Raw genomic sequence first — 24,398 nt, 5'->3', positions numbered from 1 at the left:
TGTTAAATTTCAGTATCCCTTGCCATTGTTATCTGACTTGTTTGCTCGGATTAAGGGGGCTAGTTGGTTCACTAAGATAGATCTTCGTGGTGCGTATAATCTGGTGAGAATCAGGCAAGGAGATGAATGGAAAACTGCATGTAATACGCCCGAGGGTCATTTTGAGTATCTAGTGATGCCGTTCGGACTTGCCAATGCTCCATCTGTGTTTCAGTCTTTTATGCATGACATCTTCCGTGAGTATCTGGATAAATTCCTGATTGTTTACTTGGATGACATTTTGATCTTCTCAGATGATTGGGACTCTCATGTGAAGCAGGTCAGAATGGTTTTCCAGGTCCTGCGTGCTAATTCTTTGTTTGTGAAGGGATCAAAGTGTCTCTTCGGTGTGCAGAAAGTTTCATTTTTTGGGGTTCATCTTTTCCCCTTCTACTATCGAGATGGATCCGGTTAAGGTCCAAGCCATCCAGGATTGGACTCAGCCAACATCTCTGAAAAGTCTGCAAAAATTCCTGGGCTTTGCTAATTTTTATCGTCGCTTCATCTGTAATTTTTCTAGCATTGCCAAACCATTGACCGATTTGACCAAGAAGGGTGCTGATTTGGTTAATTGGTCTTCTGCTGCTGTGGAAGCTTTTCAGGAGTTGAAGCATCGTTTTTGTTCTGCCCCTGTGTTGTGTCAACCAGATGTTTCTCTTCCGTTCCAGGTCGAGGTTGATGCTTCTGAGATTGGAGCAGGGGCGGTTTTGTCACAGAGAGGTTCTGGTTGCTCGGTGTTGAAACCATGTGCTTTCTTTTCCAGGAAGTTTTCGGCTGCTGAGCGTAATTATGATGTGGGCAACCGAGAGTTGCTGGCCATGAAGTGGGCATTTGAGGAATGGCGTCATTGGCTTGAAGGAGCTAAGCATCGCGTGGTGGTATTGACTGATCATAAGAACCTTACTTATCTCGAGTCTGCCAAGCGCTTGAATCCTAGACAGGCCCGTTGGTCGTTATTTTTTGCCCGCTTCGATTTTGTGATTTCGTACCTTCCGGGCTCTAAAAATGTGAAGGCGGATGCTCTGTCTAGGAGTTTTGTGCCCGACTCTCCGGGTTCATCTGAGCCGGCGAGTATCCTCAAGGAAGGAGTCATTGTGTCTGCCATCTCCCCTGATTTGCGGTGAGTGTTGCAAAAATTTCAGGCGAATAAACCTGATCGTTGTCCGGCGGAGAAACTGTTCGTCCCTGATAGGTGGACTAGTAAAGTTATCTCTGAACTTCATTGTTCGGTGTTGGCTGGTCATCCTGGAATATTTGGTACCAGAGAGTTGGTGGCTAGATCCTTCTGGTGGCCATCTCTGTCACGGGATGTACGTACTTTTGTGCAGCCCTGTGGGATTTGTGCTAGGGCTAAGCCCTGCTGTTCACGTGCCAGTGGGTTGCTTTTGCCCTTGCCGGTCCCAAAGAGGCCTTGGACACATATTTCGATGGATTTCATTTCTGACCTTCCCCCGTTTCTCAAGAGTTGTCAGTCATTTGGGTGGTCTGTGATCGCTTTTCTAAAATGGTCCATCTGGTGCCCTTGGTTAAATTGCCTTCCTCCTCTGATTTGGTGCCTTTGTTCTTCCAGCATGTGGTTCGTTTGCATGGCATTCCTGAGAATATTGTTTCTGACAGAGGTTCCCAGTTTGTTTCGAGGTTTTGGCGAGCCGTTTGTGGTAGGATGGGCATTGACCTGTCTTTTTCCTCGGCTTTCCATCCTCAGACTAATGGCCAGACCGAACGAACCAATCAGACCTTGGAGACATATGAGATGTTTTGTTTCTGCAGACCAGGATGATTGGGTGTCCTTTTGCCGTTGGCTGAGTTCGCCCTTAATAATCGGGCCAGCTCGGCTACCTTGGTCTCTCCATTTTTCTGCAATTCTGGGTTCCATCCTCGTTTTTCTTCAGGACAGGTTGAGTCTTCGGACTGTCCTGGTGTAGATTCTGTGGTGGACAGGTTGCAGCAGATCTGGACTCAGGTAGTGGACAATTTGACCTTGTCCCAGGAGAAGGCTCAACTTTTCACTAATCGCAGACGCCGTGTGGGTCCCCGACTTCGTGTTGGGGATCTGGTTTGGTTATCTTCTCGTCATATTCCTAAGAAGGTTTCCTCTCCTAAATTTAAACCTCGTTTTATTGGTCCGTATAGGATTTCTGAGATTCTCAATCCTGTGTCTTTTCGTCTGACCCTCCCAGACTCCTTTTCCATACATAATGTATTCCATAGGTCGTTGTTGCGGAGATACGTGGCACCTATGGTTCCATCTGTTGAGCCTCCTGCCCCGGTTTTGGTGGAGGGGGAATTGGAGTATATTGTGGAGAAAATTTTGGATTCTCGTGTTTCTAGACGGAAACTCCAGTATCTGGTTAAATGGAAGGGTTATGCTCAGGAAGATAATTCCTGGGTTTTTGCCTCTGATGTCCATGCTCCAGATCTTGTTCGTGCCTTTCATGTGGCTCATCCTGGTCGGCCTGGGGGCTCTGGTGAGGGTTCGGTGACCCCTCCTCAAGGGGGGGGTACTGTTGTGAATTCTGTGGCTGAATTCACTCCTGTGGTCACAAGTGGTACTGCAGCTTCTGAGCTTCCTCCCTCAGGTGTTCTGGTGAGCTCGTTGGCTGCTTTGTTATTTAACTCCACCTGATTCTGTCTTCCTTGCTCCTTGTCAATGCTTCTGGATCTTTCCTGTGGCCTGCTGCTCTGCTTAGATAAGTGCTTTTTGCTTTTGTTGCTACTTTTTCTGTCCAGCTTGTCTATTCGTTTTTGCTGGAAGCTCTGAGACGCAAAGGGTGCACCGCCGTGCCGTTAGTTCGGCACGGTGGGTCTTTTTGCCCCCTTTGCGTGGTTTTTTGCTTTAGGGTTTTTTGTAGACTGCAAAGTTCTCTTTGCTATCCTCGCTCTATCTAGAATATCGGGCCTCACTTTGCTGAATCTATTTCATCCCTACGTTTGTCTTTTCATCTTACTAACAGTCATTATATGTGGGAAGCTGCCTTTTCCTTTGGGGTATTTCTCTGAGGCAAGTCAGGCTTGTTTTTCTATCTTCAGGCTAGTCAGCTGCTCAGGCTGTGCCGAGTTGCATAGGTAGTGACAGGCGCAATCCACAGCTGCCTTTAGTTGTGTTTAGGATAGGTTCAGGTATTGCGGTCTACAGAGATTCCACGTCTCAGAGCTCGTTCTATTGTTTTTGGGTTATTGTCAAATCACTGTATGTGCTCTGATTGCTGGCACACTGTCACTGGATTGCCTACATAACAGATGCCCCAGGCCAGGTTTATATAGATTTGGGGCATGTCTGGCCAATTGGCTACAAATTCCTGATTCTGAGCATGCTCAGTGTAAAAAAAAACGGATTCCAGCGCTGGATTCCGTCATACGACGTGTCACGACGGATCCTGCGTCCATAGGCTTCCATTCTAGTCAACGACGTATGCCGCAGGATCCGTCGCGCCACGTTTTCCCGATGCAGACAAAAAAACATTATATTGAACGTTTTTTTTTTCCAGACGACGGTCCACCAAAACACGATGGATCCGTCGCACGACGGATGCGACGTGTGGCCATCTGTCGCTGATACAAGTCTATGGGAAAAAAACTGATCCTGCGGGCACATTTGCAGGATCCGTTTTTTCCCAAAACGACGCATTGCAACGGATCTGAAAAGACGGAAGTGTGAAAGAGGCCTTAAACAGGTAAAGTTTTACTTTTATTCTACTTCCACATATGTAGCAAATATTTTATATGTGCCTGCCTGTAATCGGCTGAGCAAGGAGTTTGGCAAGCTGGAAAGCCACCAAGGCAAATGTTAGGATTTGTTTCAGCCTTGTGGTATTGTGCTTTGTGATAGTGTGGTGCCACCTGCAGGTCATTTTTCCTTACTACAGGTTTATGAAAATTAAAGTTTAAAGTGTATTTTGTGCCAACACCGTGGATGTGTGGTTTGTTTGGCTATTTTCTTGCTGAAGGGGGCAAGTTTACCTTTCAAATGGTGTATCATTTGTGTGCGTGTGTGCAGTATGAACGGAGATACAAAGAAGTCACCGAAAAAAAAGAGTGTTTTGAAATAAAGGAGGATAATTATTTTTGCATCGCTATATTCCGAGAATAATATTTTTTTTAATTTTCAGCTGATGGAGCTGTATGGTGGCTTGTTTTTTTGCAGGACAAGATGAGGTTTTCAGAGATACCATTTTTATTTAAATGCATCTTTTTGATCGCATTTTATTCCCCTTTTGTTCAAGCTGCATGGTGAAAAAAAGAACAGTTTGCTTTTTTCTATGGCGATCATAGTAACATAGTAACATAGTTAGTAAGGCCGAAAAAAGACATTTGTCCATCCAGTTCAGCCTATATTCCATCATAATAAATCCCCAGATCTACGTCCTTCTACAGAACCTAATTGTATGATACAATATTGTTCTGCTCCAGGAAGACATCCAGGCCTCTCTTGAACCCCTCCACTGAGTTCGCCATCACCACCTCCTCAGGCAAGCAATTCCAGATTCTCACTGCCCTAACAGTAAAGAATCCTCTTCTATGTTGGTGGAAAAACCTTCTCTCCTCCAGACGCAAAGAATGCCCCCTTGTGCCAGTCACCTTCCTTGGTATAAACAGATCCTCAGCGAGATATTTGTATTGTCCCCTTATATACTTATACATGGTTATTAGATCGCCCCTCAGTCGTCTTTTTTCTAGACTAAATAATCCTAATTTCGCTAATCTATCTGGGTATTGTAGTTCTCCCATCCCCTTTATTAATTTTGTTGCCCTCCTTTGTACTCTCTCTAGTTCCATTATATCCTTCCTGAGCACCGGTGCCCAAAACTGGACACAGTACTCCATGTGCGGTCTAACTAGGGATTTGTACAGAGGCAGTATAATGCTCTCATCATGTGTATCCAGACCTCTTTTAATGCACCCCATGATCCTGTTTGCCTTGGCAGCTGCTGCCTGGCACTGGCTGCTCCAGGTAAGTTTATCATTAACTAGGATCCCCAAGTCCTTCTCCCTGTCAGATTTACCCAGTGGTTTCCCATTCAGTGTGTAATGGTGATATTGATTCCTTCTTCCCATGTGTACACCTGTACATAAGCTTCTTTGACCATGCTATGAGCATGGTCCATGGTCCAAGAAGCATTCTGTAGCTTGGTGACCTGGGGTCGTCAGGACGATCTTGGGTCACCATGGCAATGATCGCGCCCCTGCTATGACGTTGTGGGGGAGCCAATCTCACTGTCTTCAGAATGATGTGATTGAGAGCAGTTGAAGCATTTAGGGGTTGAACAGCCAGGGGTGATGCGGGCACCATCTCTGGCAGTCACAGCAGGAACTTTGCCATTAGCAGTGCTGAGCTCCTGCTGCCATCAGCGCTGATATTTCAGGACCTCCTGTGCGATCATGCTGTGATCGGTCAGTCAGATTTACCGATTTATTGACCGATCACAGCCATCTGAGTGCGGGAACCGATGCCATGGGTCCCTGCACCTCTTCTCATGCCGCTCAGCTGTCAGTGTTGGCACTGCACTGTCACTATGTGTTTACATGGGAAGAATTTACTGGGTAGAAGGGCTAAATGAGCAATTTTAGGTACACATGGCTAGATAATATGAAGACTGCAATTTAGTAAAAGGATAAAAACTTATGTGAGTGCTTCTTTAAGTCTATGGGTGATCTAGAAGCAATTAACCTGTGACTATCATAAAAATAGGCAAGAACACAAACAAAAGTTTACTTTCAATGTAGTGACCTTTTCCATAATAACGGGATAAGGCACCTTCATAGAAAATAAAATGCAAAGGTTTAATAAATCAATCAACATTCAAACTTTTTCAAAAGCAACATTATTCATAACTATGTGAAATTATTTCATATTTTCTCCATTAGTGACTCTTCAAACACAAGACCTAATGAGCCAAATACCCATATGACATTCAGCTTGGTGGTGCGGAGAACTTACACAATACAGCTCTTATAGTATGATCCTATACTATGAAGTATATCAGTAAGTGAAGTCCACCAGAAAATGAGCATATAAAAATATGAGAACATGCAATTTTCATACCATAATGCTTTTTTCTTTTTGCGCCAGTTCCTTTTCCTTAATTTTTTCCTGATAAAGCTTATAATTCACATATTCTCTTTTGGGAGGCTAAAAACAAAATATATTGTTAATTTAATTTATAATTCAAATATGATACGTTGCATATATCAATCATTCGTGTTATACAGCATTGTTACATACTGCAAAAATATATCAAAAGAATGTTACAATCAGATATACACTCTTCACCACCCCCAAAGCCTGTTTTCACCTTCCTGACCAGGCCACATGTTACAATTCTGACCATTACCAATTTATGTGGTAATAACTCTGGAACACTTCAACAAATCCCACCGATTCGGAGGTCATTTTTTGACATATTGTACTTCATGTTAGTGGCAAATTTATATGAATAGGACTCCATTTTGGAAACTACACCTCTTGAGGAGGTCATCTAGCGGTGTAGTGAGTATTTCTAATCCTGAGGAGATTCAAAGAAATTTTTTTTCCACTAAAATGTTGCTTTGGCCCAGAGTTTCCAGTTTTAAAAATTGATATTAAAAGAAAATTAATGGTATCAATTTGTTTTGCGATTTCTCCTGAGTATGCCGATATGTGGTCGAAAACTACTGAGGCGCAGTGCAAAGCTCGAAAGGGAAGCAGCACCATATTACAGCGCAGATTTTAATGCACTGCTTTGAGAGTGCCATGTCACGTTGGCAGAGCCCCTGAGATGACAAAACACCAGAACCCACCCCCATAAGTGACCCCATTTTACAAATACACCTCATTCATTTTAGGGTGCAGTGATCATATTGACGTGTCACGGAATTTTATACTATTGGGCAGTGAAGAAAATAATTACAGTACATTTTTAGCAGAAAAATTTAGTTTTAGACCAAGGTTTTATATTTTTCACATGGGTAAAAGATAGTGATGAGTGAGTATACTCATTGCTCAGGTTTCCCAGAGCACGCTCGGGTGGTCTCCGAGTATTTTATAGTGCTCGAAGATTTAGCTTTCCTTGCCGGAGCTGCACGATTTATGGCTGCTAGACAGGCTGAATACATGGGAGGAATGCCTGTTTGTTTGGGAATCCCCACGTCTTCAGGCTGTCCAGAATCCGTAAATCATGCAGCTGCGGCAACAAAAACGAAATCTCTGAGCACTAACAAATACTCGGAGATCACCTGAGCGTGCTCTGGAAAACCCGAGCAACGAGTATACTCGCTCATCACTAGTAAAAATGGCACAAAAATTTGTCACAATTTCTGAATGTGGAAATACCCCAAATGTGGCTGTAATGTACTGTTTAGCCACATGACGAGACTTAGGAGGGAAGCAGTGCCATTTGACTCTTGGAGAACAAATTATAGTAGAATAGTTTGTGGACTCCATATACAAAGTCCCTATGTGCCCAAAGAACAGAACCCCCCTAAAACGACTCCATTAACACTGATATTGGAATTTATCTACTGGTGTAGTGACTGCTAGTGATGAGCGACTACTCGCTCTAGTTTTCCAGAGCACGCTCAGGTGTCCTCCGAGTATTTATGACTGCTTGGAGATTTAGTTTTCATTGCAGCAGCTGGATGATTTGCGACTGTTAGGACAGTTTGATTACATGTGGGGATTCCCTAGCCACCAGGCAACCCCCACATGTACTCAGGCTGGCTAACAGCCATAAATCATCCACCTGAGGCATGGAAAATTAAATCTCCGACCACTAACAAATACTCGGAGGTCACCCAAGCGTGCTCTGGGAAACCCGAGCAACGAGTATATTCGCTCATCACTAGTGACTACTCAATTTGTGTTCTCTATAAACAAGCAGCAGTGGATGTTGCAGAGTGAAAATTGCAATTCTGCCATTGTAATGCCCATTGCATTGTAGTGCCCTGTTCGTGTATCTGGAGAAACGCAGAACACTTAAGTAGCACATTGGGGCTCAGAAGAGAGGGGAAACACCGGATTACGTACCGGTAATGCTCTTTTATAGAGCCACAACAGCACCCACTTGAGAGAGGGGATCCGCCCCTAGGAACAGGAAACCCCATGGAGAGAATAAAAGGGGCGGTCCCCCTCGCTCCCACAGTTGGGTTACAGAGATTGCGAGGAACCACCCACCAGATTTAGTAGGTCATTCAATATTATCATTTATTATTAGTTAACTTAAGTATGGCTAACTACAAGAACCAAACACCCTCAATCGTGCTCCTAAAAAAAAACCTATAAGGGTGGGAAGTGAATGGGGTGCTGTCGTGGCTCTATAAAAGAGCATTACCGGTACGTAATCCGGTGTTTTCTCTTCGCCACGACAGCACCCACTTGAGAGACTTTCAGAGATAGTCATTTGGGAGGGATCACCGTGTTAAGGACTGATCTACCGAAGGACAAGTCAGATGAGGAAGACAAGTCTAATCTATAGTGATTATAGAAGGTAGTAGGCGAAGACCAGGTTGCGGCCTTACATATCAGCTCTATCGGAACCTCCGCTCGTTCAGCCTAGGACGATGCAATCGCCCGGGTGGAATGTGCTTTTACGGTCTCAGGCGGATTCTCCCCTTTAGATGAATAGGCCAGACATATTGCATCCCGAATCCACCGAGATAAAGTACCCTTCGTGATTCCAGCTCCTTTTCTATGACCCTGGAAGGAAACAAAGAGAGCCCTGCTCTTCCTCCAGGCACTAGTCCTATCTAAATAGGCTAATATGGCTCTCCTCACATCTGTGTGGTATTTTTGTTCTTCCTGACTTGTAGGGTTATCATAAAAGGAAGGAAGGAAAATTTCTTGCGATCTGTGAAATTTAGTGCATACTTTGGGTAAGTATGAAGGGTCTGTCTTTAGGACAACTCTATCTGGGAATATTGACATAAAGGGAGGATCTATCGATAGTGCCTGTATGTCACTTACTCTTCTCGCTGATACTAAGGCGACAAGAAGAGCTGTCTTGAGGGAGACATGTTTTATATGAGCTGAATGTAGTGGCTCAAAAGGGTGGTCTGTTAGAGCTTCAAGTACTAAATTAACATCCCAAGGTGGTACATGGGGAATTCGAACTGTCTCTGACCTCTGGCATGCTGCAACAAACCTGGCTACCCACTTATTACCTGCAATATCGTGACCATATAAAGCACCCAGCGCAGAAATGTGTACTTTTAAGGTACTGACTGCCAGGCCTAAATCGCGCCCTTTTTGAATAAATTCTAAAATCATAGGAATATGAGTTTCATTTGACAGGGCCGTTGGGTAGAGGTTTAGAAATTTTTTCCACACTCTTGCATAGATGGAGGTAGTGGATCTTTTTCTACTTAATAGCAGAGTGTCAATTTGTTTGAAAACCCTCTCATCTTTAGCAGCTGCCTCTCAAATTCCAGGCTGTTAACCGTAGACCCTTCACATGAGGGTGGTTGAAGGGGCCCTCGAAAAGAAGATCCTGATCCTCCGGGAGGATCCATGGGTCTGAGATTGACATGGCTCTCAGCCAGGAAAACCATGGCCTCTTGGGCCAGAACGGAGCTATTAAGATCACGTTTGCTCTGTCCTCCCTTATCTTCCTGATTACTGTTGGAAGTAGTATCAACGGGGGAAAGGCATATGCCTTCTGGAATACCCATGGCACTTGTAGGGCGTCGAAGATATCTGGATTGTCGGATCGGAACAATGAGGTGAACTTTTTGATTTGCCTGTTGTGTCTTGTCGCAAAAAGGTCTATCTCGGGAGTGCCCCATTTTTTTTACTATCATGAAAAAGATACGACGACTTAGAACCCATTCTCCGACTGAGGAAATCTGCCCTCGAATTGTCGATTCCTCTCACATGCAGTGCTGATAGGGATAGAAGGTGCTCGTCTGCTATGGTTAGAATGTCGTCGGCTATAGACATGAGAGCTTCTGATCTTGTTTCTCCTTGGTGGTTTATATATGCAACTAGCTATTGAACCCGTTCTACGCCCGGGTGGTGAGCATTTATATCGGTATATGGTCTCCATCCTGTCATGTGCTGCACCCATCCTGCGTCCCCATCCTGTCATGTGCTGCACCCATCCTGCGTCCCCATCCTGTCATGTGCTGCACCCATCCTGCGTCCCCATCCTGTCATGTGCTGCACCCATCCTGCGTCCCCATCCTGTCATGTGCTGCACCCATCCTGCGTCCCCATCCTGTCATGTGCTGCACCCATCCTGCGTCCCCATCCTGGTATGTGCTGCACCCATCCTGCGTCCCCATCCTGCGTCCCCATCCTGTCATGTGCTGCACCCATCCTGCACCCCCATCCTGTCATGTGCTGCACCCATCCTGCGTCCCCATCCTGTCATGTGCTGCACCCATCCTGCGGCCCCATCCTGTCATGTGCTGCACCCATCCTGCGTCCCCATCCTGTCATGTGCTGCACCCATCCTGCGTCCCCATCCTGTCATGTGCTGCACCCATCCTGCGTCCCCATCCTGTCATGTGCTGCACCCATCCTGCGTCCCCATCCTGTCATGTGCTGCACCCATCCTGCGTCCCCATCCTGTCATGTGCTGCACCCATCCTGCGTCCCCATCCTGTCATGTGCTGCACCCATCCTGCGTCCCCATCCTGGTATGTGCTGCACCCATCCTGCGTCCCCATCCTGCGTCCCCATCCTGTCATGTGCTGCACCCATCCTGCACCCCCATCCTGTCATGTGCTGCACCCATCCTGCGTCCCCATCCTGTCATGTGCTGCACCCATCCTGCGGCCCCATCCTGTCATGTGCTGCACCCATCCTGCGTCCCCATCCTGGTATGTGCTGCACCCATCCTGCGTCCCCATCCTGTCATGTGCTGCACCCATCCTGCGTCTCCATCCTGTCATGTGCTGCACCCATCCTGCGTCCCCATCCTGTCGTGCTGCACCCATCCTGCGCCCCCATCCTGTCATGTGCTGCACCCATCCTGCGTCCCCATCCTGGTATGTGCTGCACCCATCCTGCGTCCCCATCCTGCATCCCCATCCTGTCATTTGCTGCACCCATCCTGCGTCCCCATCCTGCGCCCCCATCCTGTCATGTGCTGCACCCATCCTGCGTCCCCATCCTGTCATGTGCTGCACCCATCCTGCGTCCCCATCCTGGTATGTGCTGCACCCATCCTGCGTCCCCATCCTGCATCCCCATCCTGTCATTTGCTGCACCCATACTGCGTCCCCATCCTGGTATGTGCTGCACCCATCCTGCGCCCCCATCCTGTCATGTGCTGCACCCATCCTGCGTCCCCATCCTGGTATGTGCTGCACCCATCCTGCGCCCCCATCCTGTCATGTGCTGCACCCATCCTGTGTCCCCATCCTGGTATGTGCTGCACCCATCCTGCGTCCCCATCCTGTCATGTGCTGCACCCATCCTGCGTCCCCATCCTGTCATCCTGTCATGTGCTGCACCCATCCTGCGTCCCCATCCTGCACCCACATCCTGTCATGTGCTGCACCCATCCTGCGTCCCCATCCTGGTATGTGCTGCACCCATCCTGCGCCCCCATCCTGTCATGTGCTGCACCCATCCTGCGTCCCCATCCTGTCATGTGCTGCACCCATCCTGCGTCCCCATCCTGGTATGTGCTGTCCCCATCCTGTCATGTGCTGCACCCATCCTGCGTCCCCATCCTGGTATGTGCTGCACCCATCCTGCGTCCCTATCCTGCGTCCCCATCCTGTCATGTGCTGCACCCATCCTGCGTCCCCATCCTGGTATGTGCTGCACCCATCCTGCGTCCCCATCCTGTCATGTGCTGCACACATCCTGCGTCCCCATCCTGCGTCCCCATCCTGTCATGTGCTGCACCCATCCTGCGTCCCCATCCTGCGTCCCCATCCTGTCATGTGCTGCACCCATCCTGCGTCCCCATCCTGTCATGTGCTGCACCCATCCTGCGTCCCCATCCTGTCATGTGCTGCACCCATCCTGCGTTCCCATCCGGGTATGTGCTGCACCCATCCTGCGTCCCCATCCTGTCATGTGCTGCACCCATCCTGCGTCCCCATCCTGTCATGTGCTGCACCCATCCGGGGGCCTGAGCAGGCGGGGACACCGGCGCGCTGTGGGGGTCAGGTGCCGGTATCGCCGCCAGCTCAGGCCCCCCAGCACTTACTATATTCACCTGTCCTGCGTTCCACCGCTGGGCGCCGCCATCATCCCGGTCTCCTGGCTGTGACTGTTCAGTCAGAGGGCGACGCGGTGGAATGCAGGACAGGTGAATATGGCCGATACTCACCCTCCTGGCGGTCCCTGCTTCTCTGTTGGAGATCGCGGTGTGCGTTCAGTGTGAACGCATACCGCGATCTCCCGGGAGCGTCACTCTGTGAGGCCCAGACTGCCCCGACGCTTGCGCCTGCGCAGTCTATAAAGGCTTCGGACAGAGTGACGCTCCCAGCGTTATATTATAGATTACTGTCATGTTGTCTGAAAGGATTCTTGTATGCGTTCCGTGTAGCTGCGGAAGGAATTTAGATAAGGCATGATAGATAGCCTTCAGCTCTTTTTTATTAGAAGAATCATCCGATTCTCTAAGAGACCACAGACCTTGCACTATTTGATCTCCTAAGTGTGCTCCCCAACCACTAGGACTGGCATCAGTGGAAATAGTTTTTGAAGGTTTAACCACCCAGGGAACCCCACTGGTAAAATGATCCGGATCTAACCATCAGGTGAGAGATTGTAACACGTTGGTAAAGAAATACGACTATCTAACCGACCCTGTAATCTTTCTTCCTCCTGAAGTATTGTATACTGTAATTTTCTACTATGGAATTGGGCCCACGGAACAGCTGGAATACAAGATGTGAAGGAACCAAGAAGGGACATACCTTCTCTTAGGGAAATTAGGGGGTTGTTAATCACCGATTGTACCTTGTTTATGATTGCTATTTGTTTAGACTCGGGAAGGAAGCACATTTGATTTATAGAATCTAGAATAATTCCTAAAAATTTCTGATGAGTTGTGGGGGACAATCTAGATTTTTCCCAATTTACTAACCACCCTAATTCCTGTAGTGACAAAATTGAATCAGATAAACGCTGATGACATTGAGATAGGGAGTTCCCTACCATCAAAAGGTCATCTAAATATGGTATTATGAGGGTGTCTTTTAACCTCAAATATGACATTACTTCTGACATTAGTTTTGTGAAAACTCTAGGGGCTATTGATAGTCCAAAGGGCATTGCAGTGTATTGATAATGCCGTATTTGAGCTTTGATCATAACTGCCACCCGTAGATATTGTTGATGCTCACTGAAGATTGGAAGATGGTAATATGCATCTTTAAGGTCAAGAACTGCCATGAAGCAATGGGGAAACAGAAGCTTAATAGTTGACCGAATAGATTCCATTTTAAAAGTTTGGTTCTCTAAGAAGACGTTTAGTCTCCTAAGGTTAATTATTGTTCTATATGATCCGTCTGGTTTCGAAATAAAAAATAAAGGGGAATAAAACCCCCTTCCTTTTTGATGAAAAGGGACTTCCACTAATACTCCTTTGGACAGGAGAGTTATTATTTCCTGCTCCAAGGCCTCTTGTTGTGATTGAGACCTTAAGGAAGTCAATAAAAATGAGTCCGGAGGGACTCGGGAAAATTTTAATTTTAGACCCGTAGTTATAAGGCTAGTTGCCCATGGATTAGAAGTTATTGCCAGCCATTGTGTAGAGAAGAAGGACAACCTACCATCAACTGGTAGATCTGTCCTAACGGGGTTTATCCTCAGGTTTGAAAGGGCGTTTTCCGAAAAAGGCTCCTTTTTGCTTAAAGTCTTTATTAGCCCAATGGTCCTGGTTTTTATAGTCTTGTCTTCTGTTGAACATGGGCTTTCGGAACGCTCTCCTATAGGATGGAAGGTAAGTGTTATTGGGGAACCCCTTCTTCCTCTCACCCGCTTTGGTAAGAATTTCATCCAACTTAGTACCAAATAGATACTCACCCTGGCATGGCAAACCACATAACTTAGACTTCGTTTGGGGATCTCCTTTCCACCCCTTTAGCCACAAGGCACGGCGAGCCGCGTTGGTCAGACCTGCCGATTTGGCTGCCAATCGTATGGAATCAGCTGAAGAATCGGCTAAAAAGGCAGTAGCTCCTCTAATCAATGGTATGGAAGACATGAGTTTATTCCGGGAAAGGCCACCTTTCAAACCTTCTTCTAGATCAGTGGTCCCCAACTCCAGGCCTCGAGGGCCGCCAACAGTGCAGGTTTTCAGGATTTCCTTAGTATTGCACAGGGGTTGGATTCCAACCCCTGTGCAATACTAAGGAAATCCTGAAAACCTGCACTGTTGGCGGCCCTCGAGGCCTGGAGTTGGGGACCACTGTTCTAGATCATTCAACCAGACTAGCATGGACCTAGCAGTGCATGTAGACGAAATAGCCGGTCTGAAAGCTCCTGTACAGGACTCCCATGCTCTATTTAAAAGGGAATCAGCTTTCCGGTCAAGCGGGTCTTGCAAAGATCCCGAATCTTCTACAGGCAGTAAAGATTTTCTAGAAGTGGATGCCACTGCCGCATCTACTTTCGGGGCTTTTGACCATTTGGAGAAATCCTCGTCATTAAAAGGGATAGCGTCTTTTTGACGAAGACGGCAACCCTCTTTGCCCCTGGCTTTCCCACACTTTTTTGACTAAATCCTTTATTGCTGGAATAACAGGAAAAGAAGGTCTTTTTCTTTCAGACAGGCCAGCAAACATCACGTCCTGTGGTTTAAGGGTTTTTGTATCTTCAATACCCATGGTGTTACATACTGATTTGACTAAATTGTCAATACTGTCTGTAGGAAAGCATGTATCCTGCTCACCCTCTGAGGATATAAACTCTTGGGAACCGTCCGAATCTTTATCCTCAACATCAGAGGATTGTTCAGATCTAGGAGAATTATATTTTTTCCTACTCTCAGGAATTTTATCCGAGCTTCGAAAGGCTCGTAATTCTTCTCTAATCATACTTCTTATATCTTCCGACCTTACTGAAGACTCCTCACGTAAGGTGGATTCGATGCATAACTGGCACAGCTTCTTTAAATAAGTATCCGGGAGCGGCTGAGAGCATAAAGCACATTGCTTATGTTTGGATTTCCCTGTTCTTTTAACCTAGGGAATTAGATAAAGAGGGAAGTATAATCAGCCTAATAGGGTAGACAAACACTCACCCCAGTGAAGCTGTTGTCATAGTAGCGGCTGAAGAGGAGGAGACGGAGGCACAGATGGAGGAGCCGACCGGTCCGATCTCTTTTCTCTGGTGCTCTTAGAAGACGACCTGCGGCTGCTGCTTGTCCGGCTACCAGGCGTTATAGCGGTGACCTCAGATGAAGGCAACGCTGTGTCCTGGGGAGATGCCATGATGGACGCCGGGTATCAGTGCCGGCGTCCTTTTGTAATGGGGGCCGCCATCTTCTTCCTGCCGCACCCGGAAGTGACCACTACATCCGGGTTGCGGCTCTGCTGTACGCGCCTGCGCCTCCATCCAGGGATCGCGCAGGCGCCGTCCTCTTCCTGTATCACCCCAGAAATTGTAGCAATACTTCCGGGGGACAAAACACCGGGCCACACGCTGCCTGTACGCCACCGAAGATGGCCTCAGAGGTTCTCTTACCCCAGCGATCCGGTCCCTGCAGGTCGGCTGGATGGACATCCGTGAGCCAGGCGACTCCCCGATCCTGGCCTCACGGTACCTGCCAGCAGAGGGGGGAAGCTGCAACAGGACCCCCGACGCTGCTTCCAGCTCTGGAGCCCTTGCCATCCCTATACAGGTAAACTGCGCAAGCGGCATCTAGGCTGGGCATCCTCTTCTCTCCAGGTGTCTGCCGTAGGAACAGGAAACCAACCGTGGGAGCGAGGGGGACCGCCCCTTTTATTCTCTCCATAGGGTTTCCTGTTCCTAGGGGCGGATCCCCTCTTTCAAGTGGGTGCTGTCGTGGCGAAGAGAAAATTTGGATTTAGGAGTGCAGATTTTGCTGGATTTCTTTTGGGTGCGAGAAGCCATAGCGCTTTCCAGAGCTGTTGCGTTGCCAGTAATGTGGAAGCCTCTATATTTCCACTGACAGACCCGTAGGGACTTACTTTTTTTGCAGAATGAGTTGAAGCTATTATTTAGAACATTTTACATCACATTTTCACTCACATTTATCCAGCGCTCCACAATGAGCATCTACATCGGGGTTTAGGCTATGTGCACACGTCAGGATTTTATGCGGAAATTTCCTGAGCAAAACCGGAGATTTCCGCATAAAATCCATACGCGTTCTTCCTGCGGTTTTGACGCGTTTTTTGTGTGGATTTTTTGAGGTTTTTTTCGGGAGCTTCCCAATTCAATAACATAGTGGGAAATCCGCAAGAGATCCGTAAAATTAATGAACATGCTGCGTATTTTTCCGCATGCGTTTTTTTTTTGCGGAGAACATGTGCACAAAAATTGCAGAATGCATTGGAAATGATGGGATGCATAATGTATGCTTTTAATGCAAAAAAACGCGAAAAATACGCGAATAATCCAGAACAAGTGCACATACCCTTACACTTAACGATGCGATTCAGATAAAACCCCAGAGGGATCCAATTATTTTAATGAAGCAGCAGTTAAGGTACCGTCACACTGAACGATATCGATAGCGATCCGTGACGTTGCAGCGTCCTGGCTAGCGATATAGTTGAGTTTGACAGGCAGCAGCGATCAGGATCCTGCTGTGCCATCGTTGGTCGGCGCAGAAAGTCCAGAACTTTATTTCGTCGCTGGACTCCCGCAGACATCGCTGAATCGGCGTGTGTGACGCCGATTTAGCGATGTCTTCACTGGTAACCAGGATAAACATCGGGTTACTAAGCGCAGGGCCGCGCTTAGTAACCCGATGTTTACCCTGGATACCAGCGTAAAAAAAACCAAACACTACATACTTACATTCCGTGTCTGTCCCCCAGCGCTGTGCTTCTCTGCACTGTGTAAGCGCAGGCCGGAAAGCAGAGCACAGCAGTGACGTCACCGCTGTGCTTTCCGGCTGGAGCTCACTGTCAGTGCAGAGAAGCACAGCGCCAGGGGACAGACACGGAATGTAAGTATGTAGTGTTTGTTTTTTTTTTACATTTACAATGGTAACCAGGGTAAACATCAGGTTACTAAGCGCGGCCCTGCGCTTAGTAACCCGATGTTTACCCTGGTTACCCGGGGACCGGTATCGTTGGTTGCTGGAGAGCTGTCTGTGTGACAGCTCTCCAGCGACCAAACAGCGACGCTGCAGCGATCGACATTGTTGTCGGTATCGCTGCAGCGTCGCTTAGTGTGACGGTACCTTTACTTGTCTTTTTTTTTTAGCAGTCCTTTACACAGGCGCACAAAACTCTGGCCGACTGATTTTATGCACACCTTAAAAGACATTTAAAAAAACTTACACCGCTGTATCATAGGCCAGACAGCTTCCACTTTGCCTCCAACTGCCTCATTACAAAGAATCTTCTATCCGAAGTTCCACCTATTTCAAAAATTTACAAGGAAACTTCGTTGTAAGTGCTCAGAATAGAGTGCAGGATAAATATGAGCCGAGCCATACAGCGATCTTTGGGAGGTAGAATGAACAAAACAGCAGGTCAAGAATTGGTTTTATTTTTTTTTATGCCATCCCTTGTGCGGTATAATGATTAGATGGCTTTATTCTGTGGGTGCATTTTTAATCCAAAATGGCAGAGTTGAAATTTAAATCAAACCCTACATGCGCAACAACCAATGGAGCAAAAGTCAATCCATTTTAACAGATCTTTTTGTAACATTCAGATAATTGTTAGGATGTATGGTCATCTGAATGTTTCTGCACACAAAATATACAAAACGCTGCAGTAGGGTTTCTTGATTGATGCTAAAAAACATTACCAGGAAAGAATTATTTGTTGGAAACAATGACAATGTGATCTAACAAATAGTACGTGAAATGTCATCTTGTCCATTATTGGCTATAAAAAAGCTTCATAGTCTTTATTATGGAAACAGGAGCACATGGGCTACTTGCACAGTGAACAAGTCTGTATGATCATGTTCACACACCACCAAGAAACCTGAAGACACAAAAGAGAATAGTAAAACCAAAAACACTCAGTTTGAAAAAATGTTGCAGTAATCCGCAAGTGCTAGTAAAAGATGTAAAAAACAGGGTATTTGGTTGATACGTTTTTTGCAAAAAATGTATACTAAGCTGCTCTACCAATCTTCACGGTATACCCTTATCAGAGCAGTCCTAACTAATGTATGCAATCCCTATCTGATGTATTTAAAAACCTGATCATCTGTATATAACCTGTGTGAACAGGGTTCAGAGAGGAAAAATCCATGTGTGCATACAGGGTAGAACAGCTATTGTGCAGATAGCCCAAGAGGAGTGGTGGAACTCCCCAGTCTTGTAGACACAAGAGAACAATTATGGAAACAGGAACACATGGGCTACTTGCACAGTGAACAAGTCTGTATGATCATGTTCACACACCACCAAGAAACCTGAAGACACAAAAGAGAATAGTAAAACCAAAAACACTCAGTTTGAAAAAATGTTGCAGTAATCCGCAAGTGCTAGTAAAAGATGTAAAAAACAGGGTATTTGGTTGATACGTTTTTTGCAAAAAATGTATACTAAGCTGCTCTACCAATCTTCACGGTATACCCTTATCAGAGCAGTCCTAACTAATGTATGCAATCCCTATCTGATGTATTTAAAAACCTGATCATCTGTATATAACCTGTGTGAACAGGGTTCAGAGAGGAAAAATCCATGTGTGCATACAGGGTAGAACAGCTATTGTGCAGATAGCCCAAGAGGAGTGGTGGAACTCCCCAGTCTTGTAGACACAAGAGAACAATTATGGAAACAGGAACACATGGGCTACTTGCACAGTGAACAAGTCTGTATGATCATGTTCACACACCACCAAGAAACCTGAAGACACAAAAGAGAATAGTAAAACCAAAAACACTCAGTTTGAAAAAATGTTGCAGTAATCCGCAAGTGCTAGTAAAAGATGTAAAAAACAGGGTATTTGGTTGATACGTTTTTTGCAAAAAATGTATACTAAGCTGCTCTACCAATCTTCACGGTATACCCTTATCAGAGCAGTCCTAACTAATGTATGCAATCCCTATCTGATGTATTTAAAAACCTGATCATCTGTATATAACCTGTGTGAACAGGGTTCAGAGAGGAAAAATCCATGTGTGCATACAGGGTAGAACAGCTATTGTGCAGATAGCCCAAGAGGAGTGGTGGAACTCCCCAGTCTTGTAGACACAAGAGAACAATTATGGAAACAGGAACACATGGGCTACTTGCACAGTGAACAAGTCTGTATGATCATGTTCACACACCACCAAGAAACCTGAAGACACAAAAGAGAATAGTAAAACCAAAAACACTCAGTTTGAAAAAATGTTGCAGTAATCCGCAAGTGCTAGTAAAAGATGTAAAAAACAGGGTATTTGGTTGATACGTTTTTTGCAAAAAATGTATACTAAGCTGCTCTACCAATCTTCACGGTATACCCTTATCAGAGCAGTCCTAACTAATGTATGCAATCCCTATCTGATGTATTTAAAAACCTGATCATCTGTATATAACCTGTGTGAACAGGGTTCAGAGAGGAAAAATCCATGTGTGCATACAGGGTAGAACAGCTATTGTGCAGATAGCCCAAGAGGAGTGGTGGAACTCCCCAGTCTTGTAGACACAAGAGAACAATTATGGAAACAGGAACACATGGGCTACTTGCACAGTGAACAAGTCTGTATGATCATGTTCACACACCACCAAGAAACCTGAAGACACAAAAGAGAATAGTAAAACCAAAAACACTCAGTTTGAAAAAATGTTGCAGTAATCCGCAAGTGCTAGTAAAAGATGTAAAAAACAGGGTATTTGGTTGATACGTTTTTTGCAAAAAATGTATACTAAGCTGCTCTACCAATCTTCACGGTATACCCTTATCAGAGCAGTCCTAACTAATGTATGCAATCCCTATCTGATGTATTTAAAAACCTGATCATCTGTATATAACCTGTGTGAACAGGGTTCAGAGAGGAACCAAATACCCTGTTTTTTACATCTTTTACTAGCACTTGCGGATTACTGCAACATTTTTTCAAACTGAGTGTTTTTGGTTTTACTATTCTCTTTTGTGTCTTCAGGTTTCTTGGTGGTGTGTGAACATGATCATACAGACTTGTTCACTGTGCAAGTAGCCCATGTGTTCCTGTTTCCATAATTGTTCTCTTGTGTCTACAAGACTGGGGAGTTCCACCACTCCTCTTGGGCTATCTGCACAATAGCTGTTCTACCCTGTATGCACACATGGATTTTTCCTCTCTGAACCCTGTTCACACAGGTTATATACAGATGATCAGGTTTTTAAATACATCAGATAGGGATTGCATACATTAGTTAGGACTGCTCTGATAAGGGTATACCGTGAAGATTGGTAGAGCAGCTTAGTATACATTTTTTGCAAAAAACGTATCAACCAAATACCCTGTTTTTTACATCTTTTACTAGCACTTGCGGATTACTGCAACATTTTTTCAAACTGAGTGTTTTTGGTTTTACTATTCTCTTTTGTGTCTTCAGGTTTCTTGGTGGTGTGTGAACATGATCATACAGACTTGTTCACTGTGCAAGTAGCCCATGTGTTCCTGTTTCCATAATTGTTCTCTTGTGTCTACAAGACTGGGGAGTTCCACCACTCCTCTTGGGCTATCTGCACAATAGCTGTTCTACCCTGTATGCACACATGGATTTTTCCTCTCTGAACCCTGTTCACACAGGTTATATACAGATGATCAGGTTTTTAAATACATCAGATAGGGATTGCATACATTAGTTAGGACTGCTCTGATAAGGGTATACCGTGAAGATTGGTAGAGCAGCTTAGTATACATTTTTTGCAAAAAACGTATCAACCAAATACCCTGTTTTTTACATCTTTTACTAGCACTTGCGGATTACTGCAACATTTTTTCAAACTGAGTGTTTTTGGTTTTACTATTCTCTTTTGTGTCTTCAGGTTTCTTGGTGGTGTGTGAACATGATCATACAGACTTGTTCACTGTGCAAGTAGCCCATGTGTTCCTGTTTCCATAATTGTTCTCTTGTGTCTACAAGACTGGGGAGTTCCACCACTCCTCTTGGGCTATCTGCACAATAGCTGTTCTACCCTGTATGCACACATGGATTTTTCCTCTCTGAACCCTGTTCACACAGGTTATATACAGATGATCAGGTTTTTAAATACATCAGATAGGGATTGCATACATTAGTTAGGACTGCTCTGATAAGGGTATACCGTGAAGATTGGTAGAGCAGCTTAGTATACATTTTTTGCAAAAAACGTATCAACCAAATACCCTGTTTTTTACATCTTTTACTAGCACTTGCGGATTACTGCAACATTTTTTCAAACTGAGTGTTTTTGGTTTTACTATTCTCTTTTGTGTCTTCAGGTTTCTTGGTGGTGTGTGAACATGATCATACAGACTTGTTCACTGTGCAAGTAGCCCATGTGTTCCTGTTTCCATAATTGTTCTCTTGTGTCTACAAGACTGGGGAGTTCCACCACTCCTCTTGGGCTATCTGCACAATAGCTGTTCTACCCTGTATGCACACATGGATTTTTCCTCTCTGAACCCTGTTCACACAGGTTATATACAGATGATCAGGTTTTTAAATACATCAGATAGGGATTGCATACATTAGTTAGGACTGCTCTGATAAGGGTATACCGTGAAGATTGGTAGAGCAGCTTAGTATACATTTTTTGCAAAAAACGTATCAACCAAATACCCTGTTTTTTACATCTTTTACTAGCACTTGCGGATTACTGCAACATTTTTTCAAACTGAGTGTTTTTGGTTTTACTATTCTCTTTTGTGTCTTCAGGTTTCTTGGTGGTGTGTGAACATGATCATACAGACTTGTTCACTGTGCAAGTAGCCCATGTGTTCCTGTTTCCATAATTGTTCTCTTGTGTCTACAAGACTGGGGAGTTCCACCACTCCTCTTGGGCTATCTGCACAATAGCTGTTCTACCCTGTATGCACACATGGATTTTTCCTCTCTGAACCCTGTTCACACAGGTTATATACAGATGATCAGGTTTTTAAATACATCAGATAGGGATTGCATACATTAGTTAGGACTGCTCTGATAAGGGTATACCGTGAAGATTGGTAGAGCAGCTTAGTATACATTTTTTGCAAAAAACGTATCAACCAAATACCCTGTTTTTTACATCTTTTACTAGCACTTGCGGATTACTGCAACATTTTTTCAAACTGAGTGTTTTTGGTTTTACTATTCTCTTTTGTGTCTTCAGGTTTCTTGGTGGTGTGTGAACATGATCATACAGACTTGTTCACTGTGCAAGTAGCCCATGTGTTCCTGTTTCCATAATTGTTCTCTTGTGTCTACAAGACTGGGGAGTTCCACCACTCCTCTTGGGCTATCTGCACAATAGCTGTTCTACCCTGTATGCACACATGGATTTTTCCTCTCTGAACCCTGTTCACACAGGTTATATACAGATGATCAGGTTTTTAAATACATCAGATAGGGATTGCATACATTAGTTAGGACTGCTCTGATAAGGGTATACCGTGAAGATTGGTAGAGCAGCTTAGTATACATTTTTTGCAAAAAACGTATCAACCAAATACCCTGTTTTTTACATCTTTTACTAGCACTTGCGGATTACTGCAACATTTTTTCAAACTGAGTGTTTTTGGTTTTACTATTCTCTTTTGTGTCTTCAGGTTTCTTGGTGGTGTGTGAACATGATCATACAGACTTGTTCACTGTGCAAGTAGCCCATGTGTTCCTGTTTCCATAATTGTTCTCTTGTGTCTACAAGACTGGGGAGTTCCACCACTCCTCTTGGGCTATCTGCACAATAGCTGTTCTACCCTGTATGCACACATGGATTTTTCCTCTCTGAACCCTGTTCACACAGGTTATATACAGATGATCAGGTTTTTAAATACATCAGATAGGGATTGCATACATTAGTTAGGACTGCTCTGATAAGGGTATACCGTGAAGATTGGTAGAGCAGCTTAGTATACATTTTTTGCAAAAAACGTATCAACCAAATACCCTGTTTTTTACATCTTTTACTAGCACTTGCGGATTACTGCAACATTTTTTCAAACTGAGTGTTTTTGGTTTTACTATTCTCTTTTGTGTCTTCAGGTTTCTTGGTGGTGTGTGAACATGATCATACAGACTTGTTCACTGTGCAAGTAGCCCATGTGTTCCTGTTTCCATAATTGTTCTCTTGTGTCTACAAGACTGGGGAGTTCCACCACTCCTCTTGGGCTATCTGCACAATAGCTGTTCTACCCTGTATGCACACATGGATTTTTCCTCTCTGAACCCTGTTCACACAGGTTATATACAGATGATCAGGTTTTTAAATACATCAGATAGGGATTGCATACATTAGTTAGGACTGCTCTGATAAGGGTATACCGTGAAGATTGGTAGAGCAGCTTAGTATACATTTTTTGCAAAAAACGTATCAACCAAATACCCTGTTTTTTACATCTTTTACTAGCACTTGCGGATTACTGCAACATTTTTTCAAACTGAGTGTTTTTGGTTTTACTATTCTCTTTTGTGTCTTCATAGTCTTTATTATGCCTCTAATTCAGCATAACAGGAAACAAACCTTTGCTCCTAGCATTATAGCACGCTCCTGTTCACATTTTCTTTGTTTCTCCTTCTCATAACCTCCAATCCCAAACTTGTGCACCTCCAACCGAGCCTGGAAAAATTACATATATAACATCATGGAATGACAACATAAAACTTATTTAAGTTGTATTTTCAGGATGGAAATATCGATGTGTGACAGGTGTGTGATCCACCTCCTGTACCTTTGTGAAAAACAAGGACCTCCTGACCCCCCCCCACCCTTTAGAAGTAGCCCCCTCATCCAGAAAGTAAAAGAATGGAGAGGAAGCTAATGGTGCAGAATTGAAATGAGGTTTCAAATTATTTAAGGTAAGTTCACACAGGGCGTTTTTTTGCTGCTTTTTTAATGCTAATTTTCAGCTGCTTTTTACAATACCAGGAAAGCCTATGAGATTTCAGAAATCTCATGCACACACATTGGTTTTTTGTTTGATCATTATTTTGTGCTTTGCTGCGTTTTTTGGACATAGAACATGTCACTTCTTTCAGCATTTCTGCTGCGTTTTTTCACCCATTGAATTGAATCGGTGTGGAAAAAAAACGCAACAAAAACACAGGTATTTTTTGCGGAGTTTTTGCTGCTGAAAATCGAAGGACATTAGCATGGACAAAGAAAAA

General features: G+C 44.9%; 1 protein-coding gene across 1 annotated transcript in view; it reads right to left on the bottom strand.

The window, feature by feature from the left end:
- Positions 1-24,398, bottom strand: part of FSAF1 (40S small subunit processome assembly factor 1) — a 71,979-nt gene that overhangs the window by 33,845 nt on the left and 13,736 nt on the right. The window contains exons 4-5 of the mRNA XM_069769346.1: positions 23,755-23,850; positions 6,083-6,169 (exon numbers count right to left, since the gene is read on the bottom strand). Of these exons, the coding sequence (XP_069625447.1) occupies positions 6,083-6,169; positions 23,755-23,850 (183 nt within the window). The remainder of the gene's footprint in view (positions 1-6,082; positions 6,170-23,754; positions 23,851-24,398) is intronic.

The sequence above is a fragment of the Ranitomeya imitator genome, chromosome 5, assembly GCF_032444005.1.
Source record: "Ranitomeya imitator isolate aRanImi1 chromosome 5, aRanImi1.pri, whole genome shotgun sequence".
Classification (NCBI taxonomy): domain Eukaryota; kingdom Metazoa; phylum Chordata; class Amphibia; order Anura; family Dendrobatidae; genus Ranitomeya; species Ranitomeya imitator.
Note: the sequence above shows the minus strand (reverse complement) of the source record. Positions and strands in the feature narration are given on the sequence as shown.